General features: G+C 44.6%; 3 protein-coding genes and 1 non-coding gene across 5 annotated transcripts; 2 read left to right on the forward strand and 2 right to left on the reverse strand.

The window, feature by feature from the left end:
• Window positions 1-710: 710 nt before the first annotated feature.
• On the reverse strand, window positions 711-2,530 carry Aif1 (allograft inflammatory factor 1). 2 transcript variants are annotated; one of them, XM_076857775.1, is made up of 6 exons: window positions 2,392-2,530; window positions 2,141-2,202; window positions 1,986-2,052; window positions 1,610-1,651; window positions 1,248-1,410; window positions 711-946 (listed from the first exon to the last, which is right to left on the reverse strand). In XM_076857775.1, the coding sequence occupies exons 1-6, from the start codon at window positions 2,414-2,416 to the stop codon at window positions 862-864; spliced, it is 444 nt and encodes a 147-aa protein (XP_076713890.1). In that variant the 5' UTR covers window positions 2,417-2,530; the 3' UTR covers window positions 711-861. The 2 variants fall into 2 exon arrangements, with proteins under 2 accessions (XP_076713890.1, XP_076713891.1); XM_076857776.1 differs by having other exon boundaries at window positions 2,384-2,530.
• Window positions 2,531-11,582: 9,052 nt separating this feature from the next.
• LOC143402691 (small nucleolar RNA U13) lies at window positions 11,583-11,686 on the forward strand. Its single transcript, XR_013091760.1, has one exon. It is a non-coding gene; the product is annotated as a small nucleolar RNA U13 (small nucleolar RNA).
• Window positions 11,687-14,862: 3,176 nt separating this feature from the next.
• Ncr3 (natural cytotoxicity triggering receptor 3) lies at window positions 14,863-17,509 on the forward strand. Its single transcript, XM_076859540.1, is given in 6 exon segments — window positions 14,863-14,913; window positions 16,471-16,705; window positions 16,708-16,818; window positions 16,933-16,980; window positions 16,983-17,012; window positions 17,358-17,509. Coding segments are annotated over 6 exon segments (627 nt in total).
• A 285-nt stretch (window positions 17,510-17,794) lies between these two features.
• Window positions 17,795-19,541, reverse strand: Lst1 (leukocyte specific transcript 1). The gene is made up of 4 exons (XM_076857777.1): window positions 19,479-19,541; window positions 18,983-19,081; window positions 18,603-18,625; window positions 17,795-17,942 (listed from the first exon to the last, which is right to left on the reverse strand). The coding sequence occupies exons 1-4, from the start codon at window positions 19,492-19,494 to the stop codon at window positions 17,796-17,798; spliced, it is 285 nt and encodes a 94-aa protein (XP_076713892.1). The 5' UTR covers window positions 19,495-19,541; the 3' UTR covers window position 17,795.
• Between the last annotated feature and the right edge of the window lie 342 nt (window positions 19,542-19,883).

Below are 19,883 nucleotides of genomic sequence, written 5' to 3' on the forward strand. Positions count from 1 at the left end.
TTGTCAAGGTCAGAAAACTAATAGTAGTGGAGAATGTTAGTTCAAAGTAATCCTCATTCTTTTGTGAAAGTTACCATGGACCTTTACCAAATAAACAGATTTTTTAAAATAGCCTACCTAAATTTCTTCTGGTCACAACTGTCTTATATATCTGGAATCCCCCTTGGTGCACAGAGCCATCTGTTATAGTAGATACTACAATTTTTTATTTATTTTTACTTTTTGCAGTACTGAAGATTGAACCTGGAGTACTCTGTCACTGAGCTATATTCCCAGCCCTTTTTACTTTAGTTTTGGTAATTGGGATTAAATCCAGGGACACTTTATCACTAACCTACATCCCCAGTACTTTTAATTTTTTATTTTGAGACAGGATCTCATTAAGTTGCTGAGGGTCTCACTAAGTTGCTGAGGCTGGCCTTGAACTTGTAATCTTCCTGCCTCAGCCTCCTGAGTTGACTACAGGTGTGTTCCACTATGCCAGGACTTCTTTTTATTTTTGCCTAGACTGGTCATGAATTTGCTATCCTCCTGCCCCTGCCTCTCAAATAGCTGGGCTTGAAGGTGTGTGCCACCACACATAGCTACAGAATTGTTGATAGATTGTTTATTTGAACAAGTTCTTGCTGTCTTTCCCTGGAAGATATATCTCTCTTTCCCAAACCCAGGGGGAGAAAAATCCCCAAAATAAAAACCATACAGACTTGATCTGGAAGGGAAGGATAATTTATTTAGTTTGGCTCACAATTTTGTTTTTTTTTGTTTTGTTTTGTTTTTTCATGTTGGGATCATTAGAAGCCCCTTCAATCTCGCTGTGGACATGCACATGTGTGTACCCACACACATACACATACACACAAATTAGGGCAATTCAGAGATAGCCTTCTTGGCTGGGGGACCCGTTGGCTTTTCCTGTTCTCTTGCTTTCTCCTCATACATTAAGATCCTGGAAGAGACACAGGTATCAAGGAACACTTTTTTCAAGGGAACAAATCTTAGGCTGCTGTGAGCGTCTCGAAGGGGACGGGGTTGTGAGGATGGGAGGAGGAAGAATGAGAGCAGAGGTGGCAGTGCTAGGAGCTATGCAGAAGGATGGGGATGGGAAGAGGACCTTGGAAGAGTCCCTGTCTAATAATGGAAAAGTGGATGCTGAGTAATGTATAGCAGTTGAGGATGGAGATAAGAGTAGGGCTGGGGGTGGACAAGAAAACTGGTAAATATAGGAGAAGTTGGAAATGGACTCTTACATTTTTAAGATGGCGGATCTCTTGCCCAGCATCATTCTGAGAAAGTCAGGATAGCTGAATGTCTCCCCAGAGCCACTTGACACCTCTTTAATTAATTTCTTAAGCTCTAGGTGGGTCTTGGGAATCCCAAGTTTCTCTAGCATTTGCTTCAAGGACATGATATCTGGAGGGAGAGGATCAGGATGTGGAGAAGAAAGGGAATCCCTCTCTCTCTCTGCCTCCATTCCCACCCCCAAATTCTCATTCTCCGTCCTCTTACTCTGGTAGGTAGGCTCTCCCCCAAGGCCACAGGGAATAGAATAAGTGGAAAAGTTTTTCATCTGCCTAGGCCTGCACACTCCCCCAAATCACCCTTTTCTTACCAATATCTCCATTTCCGTTCAGGTCAAACTCCATATATTTTTCTGGAAGAAAGCAGATAGGGTAAGCCCTGGTTGTAGGGTCCAGGGAAGGGGATTGAGAAAGAGGTGGCTGACCAGCTGGGAAAGAAGATGTGGAAGAAGGAGGAGGGGCAGGCGGAGGAAGTAAGGTTGAAGGATTGAGAAGCCCTGTTAAAGTGGAGGGAATTAGAGGGGTGCTAAGAGGGGCAAGCCAGGGAAAGGGACTCCAATCAAGGTAGGTTCTCCTTTTCCTACAATAAAGTCAATTCTGCGTTTTCATTGTCCCCTCTGGGTTCTTGTAGAAATCCTACCCCCAAGCCTACCAGGCCCCTTTCCACCCTAACAGTTTCCCTCTCACTCTTGAAGGCTTCCAGTTTGGAGGGTAGATCCTCATCAGTGCTGTATTTGGGATCCTCCAGGAACTGCTGTTGGGGAAAGGTTAACAGCAGGATTGGCTCCCTCTGCCCCAGGGCTCCATCCCCCAGGCTCTGCCTCCTCAGGTCTTCCTTTTACCTTGTTGATCTCATTCAGTCTCTCTTCCTGCTGGGCCTTCAGTAGTCCAAAAGCTTTACCTCCTGAGGGGTACAAAGATTGATCTACCCTCACCCCTCCCTTACTCTCCGCACCCCCACACCCAGCCCAGGGTCACCCACAATTCTGTCCTGGAGCACCCCCCCACTCTGCCTGCCCTAACCTAGCTCCCTGGCCCAGGGCTGCCCACCTCCTTGTTCCCATTGCGAGCTCCAGCCTTTATACCTCCCTACCCTGTAAATCCCTGGTTTGGCTCATAGCTCAGCAGATGCCCGTGGCAGGTGGCAGGTGGCAGGTGGCAGTAGGGAGAGAGAACCAGACTGGCTCTGTCTGTTAGTCTGCCGGCTCTTCTCTCCCACCAGTCTCCCCTGAGGCCTCCCTCCCAAACTTCCCCTTTCTCCTCATTCCCCTCTTTGCTACCTCTTAGATCTCACTTCCCCCATCAACTTCTGCTGACACCAGCACCCCAGGAAGAAAGGGAAGTAGGCATAAAAAGAACATTCTATAAACTCCTTTTGTGTATGTGTGTGTATGTGTGTGGCAGTGGGGATTGAACCCAGGGATATCTACATCCATAGCCCTTTTTTTTTTGGAGGTGGGTACTGGGGACTGAGCCACACCCCCAGCCCTATTTTGTATTTTATTTAGAGACAGGGTCTCACTGAGTTGCTTAGCACCTTGCCATTGCTGAGGCTGGTCTTGTGATCCTCCTGTCTAGCCTCTGGAGCCTCTGGGATTTCAGGCATTCACTACTATGCCTGGCCCATAGCCCTTTTTATTTTTAATTTTGAGACAGGTTTTGCCAAGTTGCTGAGGCTGGCCTTAAATTTGCAATCCTCCTGCCTAGCCTCCTGAGTAACTAGGATTACAGATATGTGTCATCATTCCTGGCTGCTGCTGCTGCTTCTTTTTTTTTTTTTTTTTTTTTTCAAGATAGGGGTCTCATTGTGTTGCCTAGGCTAGCCTTGAACTTTTGGGCTTAAGTGATCTTCCTGTTTTAGCTTCCTAAGTAGATGGGACTACAGGTACTCTACTTTGCTCAATTCCACTCCTGTGTATGCTGGGGATTAAACCCAGGGTTTCATACCTGCTAAGTGAGTACACTACCACAGAGCTACATCCAAACCTTTTTATTTTATTTGAGACAGTTTTTAAATTTGTCTCACTAAGTTGCCCAGTCTGGCCTCAAACTTGTGATCCTATTACTTCTGCCTCATGAGCATGTTAGATTACAGATGTATTGAAATAATTTTTTTGAGGGGGGTGCTTTTTTTGTTTCTAAGTTTTTTTTTTTTCCCATTACTGGGGATCCAACTCAGGTCCTCCTCGAACATGCTAGTCAAATGCTCTACCACTGAGTTATATCCCTTATGCAAAGAAATATTTTGATAAGCTATTGAAGATATGGGAGAAGGACAGTAAGATCCCAGGGCATTTATTATCAGGAATAAACAAATATTTCCCTTGAATAAGTCATGATATTCAGATAACTATAAAGTTTTGAACTTTGTTAGGTTTCATTAGTCTGGGCACATGGGTTAGGATAGGGAGCCAAGGGAGGACTGGCTGAATTTTTCTGCACTGTGGGTGGGAGAAGACTCTGAAATCCATGGACAATCCAGGAAGGTGGTGAGATGGATACAGGGCCTAGCAATGGAGGGAACCCTCACTCCTGGCAGTTCTAGAGGGGCACTTGGAAACATGGAAATGCCTAATGGAGGATTTAATTTATTTGCTTTAGGATGTGCAATGTCACCTCATCTTGTCTTCTTTGAAATCCTTGTTAAAATGTAAAGAGTTCAGGACTTGAAGAGTTCAGAACTTTGTAGTACTGGGGATTGAGCTCAGGGGGACTCTACCACAGAGCCATATCCCCAGCCCTTTTTATTTTTATTTTTTCAGACAGGGCCTCACTAAGCTGCTAAGGCTGGCCTTGAACCTGGGATCCTTCTGCTTCTCAGCCTTCCTAGCCACTGAGAGATTACAGGTATGCACCCAGTGGAATTCAAGAATTTAAATAGATACTCAGCAAAACTGAAAGTGGTTCTCAAACTGCAGAGAAGTTGACATCACAAGCACCAGCTTGCACACCCCCCACCCCACCCCCGTGTATGTGTGTGTGTGTTTTAAGGGTGCTGGTCACCATGGATTCAGCAGAGTGTGTGAGTACTTTCTAATAAATGCCCTCCCTAGGCATAGCCTTTCTCCCTTTTCTACTCTTCGACTCTTCACTTTCAGGAAAGTGAGGAGACAGCATCCCCCCTCACTGTGTCCTCCTTGTCCAAAGTCCTTGCCCTGGGCCCCACCACTCTGTCCCAGTACTGATGTAGACCCCTTTCCTGCTGCTGTCTTCTCAGCTACTTCTGCTTCATAGCTGAGTTTTCACTTCTCACTGCCTCTTCCTGACTGAGATGGGGTGGGGATGCCGGGTGGACTCTTGACTTCTTGAGTTCCCTTTGTAGCAGCTTCAGAGAGACTCAGCCCCTGCCCTCCCAGTGCTCTCTCTGCCCGCTTGGGGCAATTTGCTTCTCTATTCATGCATTTATTCAAACATTTATTGAGTGCCTGCCTGTTATATGCCATGCATGTTTCCAGGGCTGATGAACCAAACAAATGAAAACTCTTGTCCTCATAGTCAGTCAAATTGGGGAAGGAAAACAATAAGTATAAAGAAGTATATTAAAGATGAAGGAGGAAAAGTAGGGACGGAGGATAAAAATGCCATGTGTAGAGTGCAGTTTTGAATACAGTAAGCAGTGAAGGTTTCTCTGAGAAAGTGATATTTAAGCAGATTTCAAAGAGGTGAGGGAACAAGTTGTGTGGCTTTAAGAGTAAAAAGGAAAAATACACTATTTATCTTTTTTTTTTAAATATTCATTTTTAGTTTTAGGTGGACACAATATCTTTTTTTTTATTATTTTTATTTTTACATGGTGCTGAGAATCGAACCTAGTGCTTCACACATGCTAGGCAAGCACACTACCACTTGAGCCATATCCCCAGCCCTACACAATTTATCTTGATGTTCATAACACTTCATGTGGGATTCCCCCCACACCAACCAATTCTCCAATTCTTTGTTGGATACTTTGGTGTCCTACAATTTAATTCAGTTCTGATACTATCTACCAATCCCACAAGTCAAAGGGCTTTATCTCATAAGACCCCTCACCCCCAGTTAGGATGCTAATTACAAGTTTCCACCTCTTTTTTTGGGGGGGGGGCGGTGCTGGGGATTGAACTCAGGGGCTCTCACCACTGACACACATCCCCAGCCCTATTTTGTATTTTATTTAGAGACAGAGTCTCACAGAGTTGCTTAACACCTCGCTTTTGCTGAGGCTGGCTTTGAACTTGCGATACTTCTGCCTCAGCCTCCCAAGCCTCTGGGAATACAGGCATGGGCCACTGTGCCCAACACAAGTTTTCACCTCTTATACTTCTGACCAGTCAGCTACAAACTAGAGGAGGGTATGACCTGCTACTTGAGTTCAATAATTTGCTAGAATGGCTCACAGAACTCAGGGAAACACTTTATTTATGTTTACTGATTTGTTATAAAGGATACAACTCAGGACATAGAAGAGATGCATAGGGCAGGTACTGGGAGAGGAGTAGGGAGCTTCCATGTCCTCCCTGGGCATGCCATATTCCCATCACCTCCATGTGTTTCCCAACCTGGCAGCTCTCTGAACCCCATCCTTTTGAGTATTTATGGAGGCTTCATCACACAGACAAGACTGATTAAAACACAGCCATTGGTGGGAGGGAGGGCCGAAAGCCCCCACCCCCACCACTGGGAACTGAACCCAGGGCACTCTACCACTAAACTACATCCCCAGGCCTTTTTAATTTTTTCTCAGATCTTTTTTTTTTTTTTAACCAGAGATTGAACTCAGAGGCACTCGACCACTGAACCACATCCTCAGCCCTAGTTTTTATTTTATTTAGAGACAGGGGTCTCACTGAGTTGCTTAGTGCCTTGCCGCCTCCCAAGCTGTTGGGATTACAGGTGTGCACAACCATGCCCAGCTCTCAGATCTTTATATACACACACACATACACACACACATATATTAGTTGTTTCTAGATATTTATTTATTTATTTATTTATTTATTTATATGTGGTGCTGAGAATCGAAACCAGTGCCTCACACATGCTAGGCAAGTGCTCTACCACTGAGCCACAACTCCAACCCATTTTTCTCAGTTCTTTCTAAAAGTTTTATTTTGAGACTGGCCATGAACTTGTGATCCTCCTGCCTCAGCTGAATTGCTTAGGGCTCACTAAATTGCTGAGGCTGGCTTTGAACTTGCAATCCTCCTGCCTCAGGCTCACGAAGCACGGAGATTAAAGGCAAGCGCCACTGCACCCAGCTCAACAATGGATTTTTTTATGTGTCTCTGTTGCTTCTAATATACACTCAAATTTGAGAGAAGATATCCTGAAGAAATAGAGCAGTTCCTGAGCTTGCAGGGCTTTCCAGGTATTTCCTGAAGGTACTAACATAGCTTAAGGACCTGTCATTGGGTGCTGGGCTGCTCAGGAGTAGAGACAGAATGCTGACTTAGTTCCAAAAAGGGAACCACTGGAATCCTATGAGATTAGAGCTACTTTGTCAGTGCCCTGTGTTGCTAAGGGCCCTTGTTATGATTCTGTGCTCTCCAGGGGACTGCTATTTAAAGTTAGGTCCCACAGAGTGTGCCTACAAGAAGAGAATGCACTGGAAGGGAACACACTAGCTTGGAGTAACCATCCCCCTGGCTGTCTCCCCATAAGGTCACCTCAGGCATACCTAAACCTCAATTAAGGACAATACTCCTCTCTAGACCCTACCTCAGGAACAGTTCTTACGACTATCTTCTGGGTTTCAGTAGCCCAGAAGAGAGATTTCACATGAGCTGTGAAACTGTCCAATGTATGTGTTTTGCTTTGTCAAAGACCACTTCACAGTTTAAAGATCTTATTCAAGCTAAGCAACAACATCTTTTGTACTGATATGTCTTTATTAAATTTAAACTTCAATTTGCCTGGGTTTCAAATGTTATCTTTTATTTAATATGGCAATAAAGAAGTACATGATTTATTCTATTGCAAGTTTGCAGGGTTTTATTAATATTTTGGTAAGTGGAATGCAATTCACTGGGTCTCTTTTGTTTTCTATATAATATATTTTGTGCTTTACTAGAATGCCAAAGGGATGTGTGGCACCAAATAAGTCAGAACCCCTGTTGGAACTTCCCTCTCTTTTCCTTCCTTTGGGCCAGGGTAGCACTATCCTTTGCGTTTCCCAGCAGTCACCCACACCTTTGTAAATAAAATGTCTTCTTCCAATTGTCCTAATTTGTGGGTGCTGTTTCCTGTGGAACCCTGATTGACACAGTGCTTGTGTGTATCTGGAGGGAGAACAAGGGGCTGGGAAGAAATAGATCTCTGCAGTGCAATTTCTTGTTGTAAATGAACAAAAGGATATCCTGATGTCTGTAGCACTGCTGGAGTGTGGTTACTGAGCAGCTGTTCCTGAAGTAGGAAAATAAGTCAGGGTTCAGAGCCTTCAGGGCACAGCCTGTAGAACCCAAACCAATTCACCTGCTGCCATTGCCAGAAGCTTTTCCTTGTCTACAAAGTCTCCATGTAGGGCTTTGAGAGGAATGTGACAGCAGTTTATTTCTAAATCTCCCCCTTGTTTCCTGGAATCCATATAGAGCAATGAAGAGAATGGACACACACACACACACACACACACACACACACACACACACCATTTTCAGTAAAGCTGAGAAGCACAGAAGCTACAAATTCCAAATTATGTATATGTGTGTCTAAAATCCAAGTTGGGGGCTGGGGATGTGGCTCAAGCGGTAGCGCGCTCGCCTGGCATGCGTGCGGCCTGGGTTCAATCCTCAGCACCACATACAAACAAGGATGCTGTGTCCGCCGATAACTAAAATAAAATAAATATTAAAAAAAAATAAAATCCAAGTTGGGCAGGCAGTTCCCAACAGTGTGGCAGAGAAGAGCTGCACTGAAGGGTCCTGGTGACTGCAGTATTGGCAAATACCTACTCATTCTTGGGAGGAAAGGCTTCACCCTCAGAAGGAAAAATTGAGAGCAGGGTTGCTAGAATAGAGGAAAGACTGGGGTAGGTGGAGAGAGAATGATTAAAATGCCCAGAGGGACCCAGAAATGGCAGATCTCAGAACATGCTAGCAAAATTCTTTGAATACAGAGTGAAAATCCTTCACAGAGTGCATCTTTTTAGGTGTATGGGGTGATAACAGTCTGTGGGACCTGCTGTGAAACACAGAAGCATGAAAAGGTTTGCAGAAGCAGAGCAAGTACTGGCTATACAAAGGTGCCAGGTTTTAAGGAAATAAACTCATTATTGCAGCAAAAGAGTCTTTGAATTTGTAAACCAGGAAAGCTGTTCTGAATCCTCTCCTACCCTTTACAAGGCCCTCCTGCTAATCATTCAGAAAAATCTACCATTTAGGTAAGAGTAGCAAAAAGAAATGACTAAAACTTCTGTACAACTAATTATGAGAGCTGAGTGAGGTGGTGCACACCCGTAATCTCAGCGACTTTGGAAGGTGAGGCAGGAGGATTGCAAGTTTGAGGCCAGCCTCAGCAACTTAGCGAGGCCCTGTTTCAAAATAAAAAATAAAAAGGGCTGGAGATGGGGCTCAGAGTTTAAATACCCTGGCTTCAATCCGCAATACCAAAAAAAAAAAAAAAAAAAAAAAAAGGAGAAAAAAAAAGAGCAATGAAACTTTTCAGAAATGTAGTGCTAAAAGCAGATGGAAATTCAGCCCAAAATTCCATCATGAACAGAAGAACAAAACTTATCATCTTAGCGATGAAAGCAGGCCACACATCAGAAATACAACTACTCAGAAAAGAGACTGCAGGTAACAGGAGACTATGAATGGGAGCAGGAGGCAAGAAACAGCAGAAAAATACAAAGCCATTTCAAAAAGAAACATTTTTGCCACATACTAGGCAAGCATTCTACCCCTGAGCTACATCGCCAGTTCGTCTGTCCCTTCCTTCCTTTTTTAATCCATCTCATTTGTAGATGGACAAAATTCCTTTATTTTGTTTATTTTTTTTAACTTTTTTTTAAATATTTATTTTTTAGGTGTAGATGCACACAATACAATGTCTTTATTTATTTATTTATTTATTTATTTATTTATTTTTATGTGGTGCTGAGGATCGAACCTGGGTCCCACCTATGCTAGGTGAGCCGCTCTACCTCTGAGCCACAATCCCAGCCCTATTTGTTTATTTTTATGAGGTGCTGACGATCAAACCCAATGCCTCGTGCATACTAAGCTAACACTGCCACTGAGCTACAGCCCCAGTCCTACATCCCACATTTTTAATAGGCAGTATTATCTCTGTCATTCAATTCAAAATTCAAAATATTTTAAATTCCACTATAATATTTTCTCTAGGCTGGGGATGTAGCTCAAGCGGTAGCGCGCTCGCCTGGCATGCCTGCGGCCCGGGTTCGATCCTCAACACCACATACAAACAAAGATGTTGTGTCCGCCAAAAAAACTAAAAAGTAAATATTAAAATTCTCTCTCTCTCTCTGCCTCTCTCCCTCTCTCTGCCTCTCTCCCTCTTTCTAAAAAAAATAAATAAATAAATAAAAAATATTTTCTCTAAACAGATATTTTCTCTAAAGAGAGATATTTTCTCTAGACAGAAAATATTAAATTCATTTAAATTATTAAAATATTAAAAGCATTTAAATTATTTAGAATGGGATTTTATTTTATTGTGGTGCTGGGGGTCCAACTCAGAGCCTTACTCATGCTAGGCAAGCACTCTACCACTAAGCCACATCCTCAGTCTTGGAAGTAGATAACTTCAAAGATAACTTATTTTATTTTATTATTATTATGAGTGTGTGTGTGGGGGGGGGTGTGTGCATGCGCATGCACGTGCTCACTGGCCCTGCTAGACACTGAACTCAGGGCTGCTCTACCACTTATTTTATTTATTTTTATCCTGAGGGCATTGCTAAATTGTCCATATAGGCCTTAAATTTTTTGATTTTTCTAGCCTCAGCCTCCTGAGTCAATGGGATGACAGCTGTATTTTGAAATTTAAAAACCTACATGAATTGTGCATGGTAGCCCATGCCTATCTTCCCAATGACTTAGGAGGTTAAGGCAGGAGGATCACAAGTTCATGGCCAGCTTCAGCAACTTAGTGAGACTTTGTATCAAAATAGAAAATAAAAAGGGCTGGGATGTGACTCAATTGTAGAGAAGTGATTTCAATCCCTAGTTCCCCCCACAAAAAGAATTATAAATGTGTTTTTAAATTTTCTTGACATGTGCCAAGCCAAACAGCCTGGTAGAGTCAAGGATGCCTTCTCAGTGGAGGGGCAAAGGGCCCCAGATGGAAGAGATGAGTGTCTCACTGCTGGCCTTGTTCACTCTCTCAACAAGGAGAAATGGGGGAGAAGGAGAGCAAGGAATATAGGGTCAGAGAAAGTGTGCTAATAAGGAGGGATGGAAGAAAAAACATGGAGAAAGATGGGGAAGCAAAAAGAGGTGTGGAGAGAGATGGGGACTGTGTGTGTGTGTGTGTGTGTGTGTGAGAGAGAGAGAGAGAGAGAGAGAGAGAGAGAGAGAGAGAGAGAGAGATGGAGGCAGATGTGGGGTGTGGACAGAAAGATGGAGAAGAAACAAATGATATGAATAAAGGTGGTGAGACAGAAAGAGACATGAGAAATGAGGGAGAGATAAGAATAGGGTGTTTGGCCCACAGAAGTCACTTATTGAAAGCATCACTAAGCCATATGCAGTGGCACACTCCTATTGTTTTAGCTATTTGAAAGGAGTTTGAGGTCAGTCTGTATCACAGAGCAAGGCTATCTCTCAAAAAAAAAAAAAAAAAGAAGAAGTAAATATAAATGAACATATCAATAAAAGTGTTGCTGAATAAATGAATGGACTTTGTTGCTCAGCAAAGAAGGAGTGGAAAGACTACTGAGCAGAATGCACATTATTTATCAGAGAAAAAATTGTACTGGTTTCATCCAAGATGACAAAGGCCTTAACCAGCAGTGGGAATGAAGAGGTGGGGAAAGACACCTGATATATTTCAGAGGCAGCATGGACAGGACTTGAAGATTGTTTGGATGGAGGAACTGAGGAAGAAGGCATAGTAGGATCAATTCCAGGTTTGGGACCTTAAATGCCTGGGTGGATAGCTTCCACTTATTGAGACAGGAATTTTAGGAGGCTGACATGATTTGGGTAGCACTGATGATTTTGAAATGCCTATTGAACATCTAGGAGGACAGATAAATATTCTGGGCTTAGTCTCAAGAAAGACGCTGAAGGTAGAAATATAGACTGGGGACTCATCAGAGAATAAGCAGCAATTAAACTGTGGCTATGGATCCTTTTATGATTCATAAATATGATGGTTGGGTTTTCACACTATTGTGTGAGATGTGCTATTCTAAAATCCTGTTATGATATTGGCACATGAACCACCTGATGTAAAAGATAAACTTTCTGTGAACCCATTGCATTTGCTCCAAATTTGTTGAATGAAAATGGGAGAAACAATACAAAAGTTCTGCAATAGGAGGATGGTGTGAAGATACAGGAGTGTGTGTAAGGTACAGGAATTTGGGGGCTTTCCTGGTGACAAGCTCTAAGATATAAGTCATGTAGAGTCAAGCTGATGGTTGGAGTAGAGGAAGTGAAGCAACTGTGAAGTTAAGGATAAATCAATGGTTGCTTCTGGGAGGGGAGATGGATTGACCAGAAAGGGGAATGGGGGGATTTGCTGGGCTTTTGGGAACTACAGCGTGGTTTACATGGGCATATATATTTGTCAAGGGTCATCAAACTCTTCACTTAAATCTATACGTTTTACTGAATGTAATTGAATCTCAATGTTAAAAATGTTATTTTTGTGGGCATTAAGTCCACTAATGGGAAGATGAAAAGTCAGATGAAGCTCTTTAAAAAAATTTTTTTTGATACTGGGAATTGAACCCAGAGGTGCTTTACCACTGAATCACATCCCCAGGCCATCCCCACATTTTTATACTGGGGATTGAACTCAGAGGCTCATTGAGACACATTCCCAGCCCTAGTTTGTATTTTATTTAGAGACAGAGTCTCACTAAGTTGCTCAGCGCTCTGAGGTTGCTAAGGCGAGCTTTGAACTCTCCATCCTCCAGCCTCAGCCTCCAGAGCTGCTGGGATTACAGGTGTGCACCACCTCACCAGGCTCAAGTGCAACTCTTTATGAACGTGAGGGAGTTCTGCAATAGGAGGATGGTGTGAAGATACAGGAGTGTGTGTAAAGTACAGGAATATGGGGGGACTCAGGCCTGAGGGATGCTGACAGCCAAAAGGCAAGACCGAAAGTGGTAGAATCAGATGCTGGGAACCTTGAAGAGAAGCTGTTTTCAGGCGTAGAAAGTGTGACAATCTGAGAGCCATTCATTAGCTGACAATCATTGACAGGAACTTAGCCAGAGGAAATTCACCCCTGCCCATCCTCCAACCAGGCCACAGCTGTTTTTTCTTTCTTTTCTTTTCTTTTTTTTTGCCGTGCTAGATCGCAAACCCAGGGCATGCCAGGAAAGCACTCTACCACTAAGTCAGATCTCAGCAAGAGTTTTCTTTTGAAAAAATTCCATCCTTGTGTCCACCAAGCGGATTAACCTAGTAGTTCCCATCCTGCAGGTTACACTTCCCTACAAGTTCTCAGAATTATTTGAAGGGGTCCTCAAATCCTTACACATAACGGGATTTATTCTAAATGAACTAAAGAAAAGAACCCCTAAGTACTGTATTTAGAATCCACAGCATTCCAAGTTATGATGAATGGTTTGGAGGTCTTGGGTAGAGAGAAGGACATCCTTGAGTTCAGTCTCAGCAATAACCCTGATCACCTTATCCCAGGACTGGGGAAATCTGAATCATTGAACCCTGAACATCTGATGCAGAGGGATCTGGGAGTTTACAGGAGAGACTCCCATTTTACAGACATGTAAGTAGTGGAACTGGGACTCCAACTTAGCCTGACTTGGCTTCTAAGCCACATGGACCTGGGACATGGAATACTTCCACATGTGAGTATCTGGTGGCCCATTCCATGTCCCCACTAGTGTTGACCTTGCCTTGCTCCCCAAACTGTGGCTTTCTCACAGTTGAAGTAGAAGAGATAATTTTCTCCACATTGACTTTTTGGGGTGGGTTTGGGGGTTGATAGAAGGAGACAAAGTAAGGGACAGGGAAGAAACTGGAAATGAGGCCCAGCGGAGTAAAACCACCATGAAGTCTCAGTCTCTCATGCCCTGTGACCAGCAGGGGGCAGCTCTTGCCTTGCTAAGGCATCTCAGTCCCACATGGTCCAGTTAGATGCCCTGGGAGGTGGCTTTTCCATTGCTGAACAATGACTGACTCAATACTTCTCAGATTCTGTGGCTTGTGTGGTTGTCCAGGTGGCTCAGGGAGGTTAAACTATGTGTTCAAGATTATGTTACTAGTTTGTGAGGGAGCTGGCATTTGAACCCAGCCTGTTCCAAGCCAGCATTTTTACCCCTGAGGTTACTGCTTCTCTAAAAGAAAGCTCTGAGTTGCAGTGATAGGTGGCAACATAGCTAATAACATATTTCAAAATAGAACTAGAAATAGGGGCTGTGGGTATAGCTCAGTTGGTAAGAGTGCTTGACTCACATGTATGAGGCCCTGGGTTCAATCCCCAGCACCAATCAATCAGTCAATCGATCAATACATGCTTACCGTTTAAAAAGGTTCCACCTGGCATATTACATGTAATGCTTGTTTTCTGTATGCTGTGTTATGTGCAGTATACATAACCAGGTGTGTGGCATACTCTTGTACTAATCCCTATATAAACTCAAAGTTATGTGGAATGTGATGTGTCTTTCATTTGTGTCTGTAAAATACAGAGTGAATTTCCCAGTGGGTAAGCCTGTATAGAAGGCAGATAAACAGACCTCCAGTAGGAGTGGATTCCTGAATGGAGATCTGAATATGAATGAGTCCAAACTCCATCAGTAGCACTCATTCCTCTGCCAAACCACCCAATCAACACTATCAGAGTAAAACAGGCTATGTAAATGTAGCTTCTCCACAAAGTCCCTGGTGCCTGCCTCCTATCATCAATCAGCTTACTTCTCTAATTCTCTCATTTATAGAAATCCTAGGGCAGTCCTGGGGGGAAGGGGGAGGACCAGAGTTCAGGGAAGGAATTGGGGGCAATGATGGGCTTGGGCAAACTTGAGCAAGGGGGAGGGGAAGGAGGTTAGCTTTGGGGCCCAGTAGGGCTGCTGGAGGCTTATTCTGAGTAAAGGGTTGGTCTTCTTGAACCTCAGAAGCGGAGGGAACCACATCCTGGTCTCACCCACCCTTGGGCTACCAGCCATGTAAGCTCCACCCTGCTCCTTGCATGTGGGCCATGTGCCCCACTTCCCAGAGTTCCAGACATCTTCAGCAGCAGCATCTTCTTTCCTCAGGGAGGCATGCATTTGGTACCCAAGGTCCCAGGCAGTCAGGTCCTTAGCAAGTGATGCGTGAGTTCTGTTTGTCCTAAAAAGCTTTCTACCCCCCATCTGGTGACCAAAGATCTGACCACAAGTGATTGAGGACCTCCACCCAGGTTCTCCTCAACAACTGGAGCATCCTTCAACATGGCCTGGACGCTATTGCTCATCTTTATTATGGTCTATCCAAATGTCAGGGTATTTGCTCAGGACCCTTAGGGGTGTGGGGCTGGGAGAAGGAGGCTAGGGGGAGGCTGGACTTAGATGCCCTAGGGGAGCAAGCTTGGTAGGGCTGAACCTTGTGCCCTGAGGGGAGCCGTGGGCAATTCCCCTCACCTCTGTTAGCTGATGCCAGTAGACAGTAGGTTCACAGCCCCTCTAGGTCTCTGGCTTACTGCAAGGGTTATTCTAAATTTCCATGCCAGAGACCTTTTCTTCTCAGTTACCTTCCTAGTAAGATAAAGTTGAAAGAACCAGTAAAAACGGCTGCAAGGAAAGAAGGAAGGAAAGGACCAGAATTTTGTAGGATTTATCTTTTTTGTAGGATTTTCATTTGATGTTTAAGAAGTGTATTAATCTAGGCTTATTAGCTAGGATCTGGATATATAATTAGGAGTTCAGGAGTCCTAATTAAGTCTAACATACTTTTTTTTAGTGAAACCTATTTTAATTAACAGAGATTGCTTAACTATCAGGCATATTAGTTAACTAAATACAGGGCTTCTTAGGTGTAGATTCCATTCTCAGCTTCAGCCACCTGGGAACCTAAGGCAAATTCTTAGGCCTCTGTCCAGACTCTAGGGGCCAACCAAGGAATCTGTTTCAACAAAGACTTTGGCGTGTGTGTGCGTTGTAGTCCCAATTACTCAGGAGGCTGAATGGGGAGGATCCCTTGAGCCCAGGGATTTGAGGCCAGCCTAGGCAATAGAGTGAAATTCAGCTCAAGGGGGGAAAAAAAAAGTACAAACAGGTAATTCAGGGGAATTCCCATACACAGTCAGGTTTGAGAATCACTGAAATAGAATGATGGGGGAAATTTTTCCCTAATTAGATAATTTAATTGGAGATTTTAATAATTGATTTAATTAATCAATATGGACAAGTTCAATGAGGATTTCAACCAATCTCAGCCATATCTTCACCTGGAAATTTAATTAGTTAATGCTCTAACAAAAAACATAGCAAAGATGGTTTACTATTATGGAATGTTATTAGTACTAAAGTAATTCCTGAAATAATATCATGATGATATTAGTTAGCTAGGCAGCCACATTCAATACTGAGTTGCAATTGCACCATGGTAGCATAAATTCAGCAAGACAAGTCCTTTGTGAAGGCAGTTGGAGAGGGTGAGGGTGAGAATTGGAACGGGAAAGACTTTGAAAAATGATTTAATAAACAATGTTAAGAAATTAAATTAGCGGGGTGCGGTGGTACACACCTGTAATCCCAGCAGCTTGGGAGGTGAAGGCAGGAGGATCACAAGTTCAAAGCCAGCCTCAGCAATTTAGCAAGGTGCTAAGCTACTCAGTGAGACCCTGTCTCTAAATAAAATACAAAATAGGTCTGGGGGTGTGGTTCAGTGGACGAGTGCCCCTGAGTTCAATCCCCGGTACCCCCGCCCCCTAAAAAAAAAAAAAAAAACTAGTAAAGAGGGAAAGATTTAATGAGACACCCAAAGCATGTGTCTGTGTGCCTTACAAAGAGGGATAGTTGGGATATTCACTCCAAGCTCTTTTCTCTTGGAGAAACTAGAGAGGCATCTCTGGATTTTCTCTCTGTATTCTCTGGGTGTTCTCTGCAGCCCTCCCGCCCTGCTCCTTCAATGCCAGCAGAGGGAGACCAGCCATTGGCTCTGTCACATGGTACCAAGACAAGGTGGCCCCTGCGAAGGAAGTGAAGAACAGAACCCCACAGTTCAGGGATCGCCTGGTTCCCCTTTCTTTTTCCCAATTCCTCTGTGACCACCAGGCTGAGCTGCACATCTAGGACACCAAGGCCAAGATGCTGGCGTCTATGTGTGCAGGGTGGAGGTGCTGGGCCTGGATGTTGGCACAGGCAATAGGACTCAGCTGCTGGCAGAGACAATAAGGCTTGGGGAGGCAGGACCTCCTTGACTGGAATGTCCCTGGAAATCAGGAATCCTCCCCCTGCCCTTGTTAACTAAGCCCCTTCCTCTCCACTGCCCTCATGCAGGACCTCATGGGCTAAAGATAAGCACAGTGTTCCTCCTTCAGGCTGGATTCTATGCCTTTGGTTTTCTCTCCATGGCAGCACCCTCTCTTACCAGAGCAAATGTGAGTATGGAGCCTGGAGCAATTATGGAGGGATAGGAGGGGCAGTAAGAACTGGAGGAGGAAAGGACATATGTTATGAAGAAGAGAGCTTCAGTGTTGGGACACTGAATGGCTCCTTTCATCTCTTCCACCAGGCCACTATCACATGGGGACATGCTGCCATTCCTTGGGTGGCCTCTGAGGAATGATTCCAGATCCTAGTGATCTCTGACCCTTTTCAAGAGACCCTAATATATCCTTCTCTGCCCCATAACTACTTCCTCCTTTAGAGTCTTGTATATTTTCTTCTTAATTTTCCAGATGCCCAAATCTGGTCCCCCTGGTTCTTAACTCTCTTCCCCTTGGGTCTGACCTGGACAGGTCCAAGGAGAGATCTCCCTGCAATAGGGCCTAGAGGTCCCTCCCAGCATTATCTGGAGCTTGTCCCAGCATTATCTGGAGTCTCAGCCAGGGAGGCTGAGACTGTGGCTCCTGAGAAATGGAGATTATCAAATTAATTATTCCTACTTGTCAATTGCTGATTTCAGCCAGACCCACAGACAATTTTCTGCTCCCAGGGAAGTTCAGTTCCTTAATACCTTTTTTTTACCCAATATTTATGACTTGATCCCAAAAAAGAGTGGGAGCGAGCTACTTAAATCTGGATTGTTCTCATTTGGAATAGTGGTTCGAGATGGATTGAGAGGCCTGAGACACAGAAGTGGCAAGATTATGGTCTTTACTGAGTGAACCACAGGATGATCCTGACCACCCGCCTGGGGTGAGGGAGGTGTCTGGGGGTACTCAGGTGGGTTTGTTCTTGGCAATGCAGGCGTAGTCAGTGCTGTGGTCCTCCTTCGTGCCTTCTGCTTCTCCTTCGACCTGATCACTGCCCAATATGGGTAACCTTTGTAGAGAGGCATAGTGGAGCTCTTGGTCTGGAAGGTGGTCCTGGCCAGGTAGGAGATGCTGATGGAAGGGTGCTGGGAGCAGCACCCTCAGATCCTTCCCTGTACTGCCCTCAGCTCCCATCTTTCTTACCTCACTGATGCCTCAGTTTTCCTTTTTTTCTCTGAAGCTTCCCTCTTCCTCTCATTCTCCCTGTCTCCATCTTTCTCTCTCTGCTGATCTACGCTCCTATTCTTTTTTCGGTGCTGGGGATCAAACCCAGGGCCTCGTACGTGCAAAGCGAGCACTGAGCTATATCCCCGGCCCTGCTGTTCTTTTCTATTATTGCTGTTTCTCTTTGTGTCTCTCCATCTATTGCTCCCCCCTGCCACCCCCCCTCCACCCATGCACACTTTTATTCCTACTCTCTTACTTTTCCTTTTCTCTCATTTTCTGTCTCTCTCTTAATTTCTCTCTCATTTTTCATCTCTTTGTCTCTCTCATTCCATTCTCTTTCAATCTTATTTTCTCTGATCTTCATATCATTTCTTTTTCTCTCTTCTCAATTTCTTCTCTCTTTTTGTCTTTCTCTGACTTTCTCATGTTTCCACTGTCTCCCCTCTTTACTCTTGGCCCCACCCCTCACTTCAGCCCCCTGCACCCCCTTATCCCCCAACCCTGCTTGGGCTCTCTCTGACCCTCCCCTCCCTGCCCCAGACTCACCCATCTTCTCTCCAATCTTTTCACTGGAAGAAAAGAAGCAACTCAGCAAAGCCTTCCTCACTAGCTCTGCACCATCCCAGCAGTAGTTTCTTCCCTTATTGATTCTGGTGGTTTCCAGGGACAAAGCCCTGCCCCCCACTTTTTCTTTTCTGCATTGCTTGGGATAGGACCCAGGGTCTTGCACATAGGAAACAAATGCTTTATCACTAAGCTACATCCCCAGCTCAGCGCTGGCCCTTTGCATATTCTTCTCTTACCTTTCCCACCCAACTCCCACCAGTCAGGACCTGTCAGGATTGATTGAGACTTTGGCCTCAGCAGTAGGAAGGGTGTTGGTGGGCACTGCTATAGGTGACTGAGGAAATGAAGCTAGGGCTCACCTCTCCGACGGAGCAGACAGAGGCAGGTGAACAGAGTGACCACAAGGAAGAGCAGGAGCCCTCCCAGGCCCAACACCCCATAGTGGAAGAAAGGGCACCCTGTAGGGAAGAGGGGTAAGTATTAGAGGGTCTATTTCTCTTTTCAGCTTTCACATCCTCCTGGTTGGTTGTGGGCATCTCAATTTCCCTATCAGTTTTAGAGGCGGAAAAATATACTCTTAAAGATTTTTCACCCTAGACCTCATTATCTCACTTCCTACCAGAGTTATGCATCCCTTATCAGTTACCTTGCCTCATATCTGGGACCGCTCACCCCTGTGGCTTCCCATCACAGTCCCTGCTAATCCAGGACCTCTGTGGGGTCTCTTTCCCACCCACACCTGTGGTCCTTGGAAGCCTTGATCACCTACCGTAAACCATCCATATCTCTTTTCACCCATTACTCCCTACACACCCACAACCCTCCCTGTACAGAAGAGAAGGGCCCCTTACTCACAGTTGAATGAACACATTAGGTTGAGGACTGAGAACTGGCCTGGAGATCAAGAAGCCTAGCCAGTGTTCTGACAGTCTTAATGACCTGGGCTAGTCACGTGTCTCAAGTTCCTTATCTGTGAAACAAGGGGCCCTGTGTTACAATCTTTTCCCTAGCTGAGGAGCCTCACCTATGTCCTAACCCTGAGATGGGCATTTTCCACTTGTTCCCACAGATCCTGAGAGTAGAGGGTAATATAGTATCCATTTGTTTCCCAGGTCTAAGGAGTCTGAATCTCAAGCATGGACTTTTACGGAGATATCTAGTCAGAAGTGGGTAGAGCTGGGGTTTGAGTTCTAGCCAACTCCAGAGCCCTCCACCTCCCTTCCCTCTGACCAAGGCTGGCCAGGTGGTTTAGAGGGGCCT

Source organism: Callospermophilus lateralis, chromosome 6 (genome assembly GCF_048772815.1).
Source record: "Callospermophilus lateralis isolate mCalLat2 chromosome 6, mCalLat2.hap1, whole genome shotgun sequence".
NCBI classification, from domain to species: Eukaryota; Metazoa; Chordata; class Mammalia; order Rodentia; family Sciuridae; genus Callospermophilus; species Callospermophilus lateralis.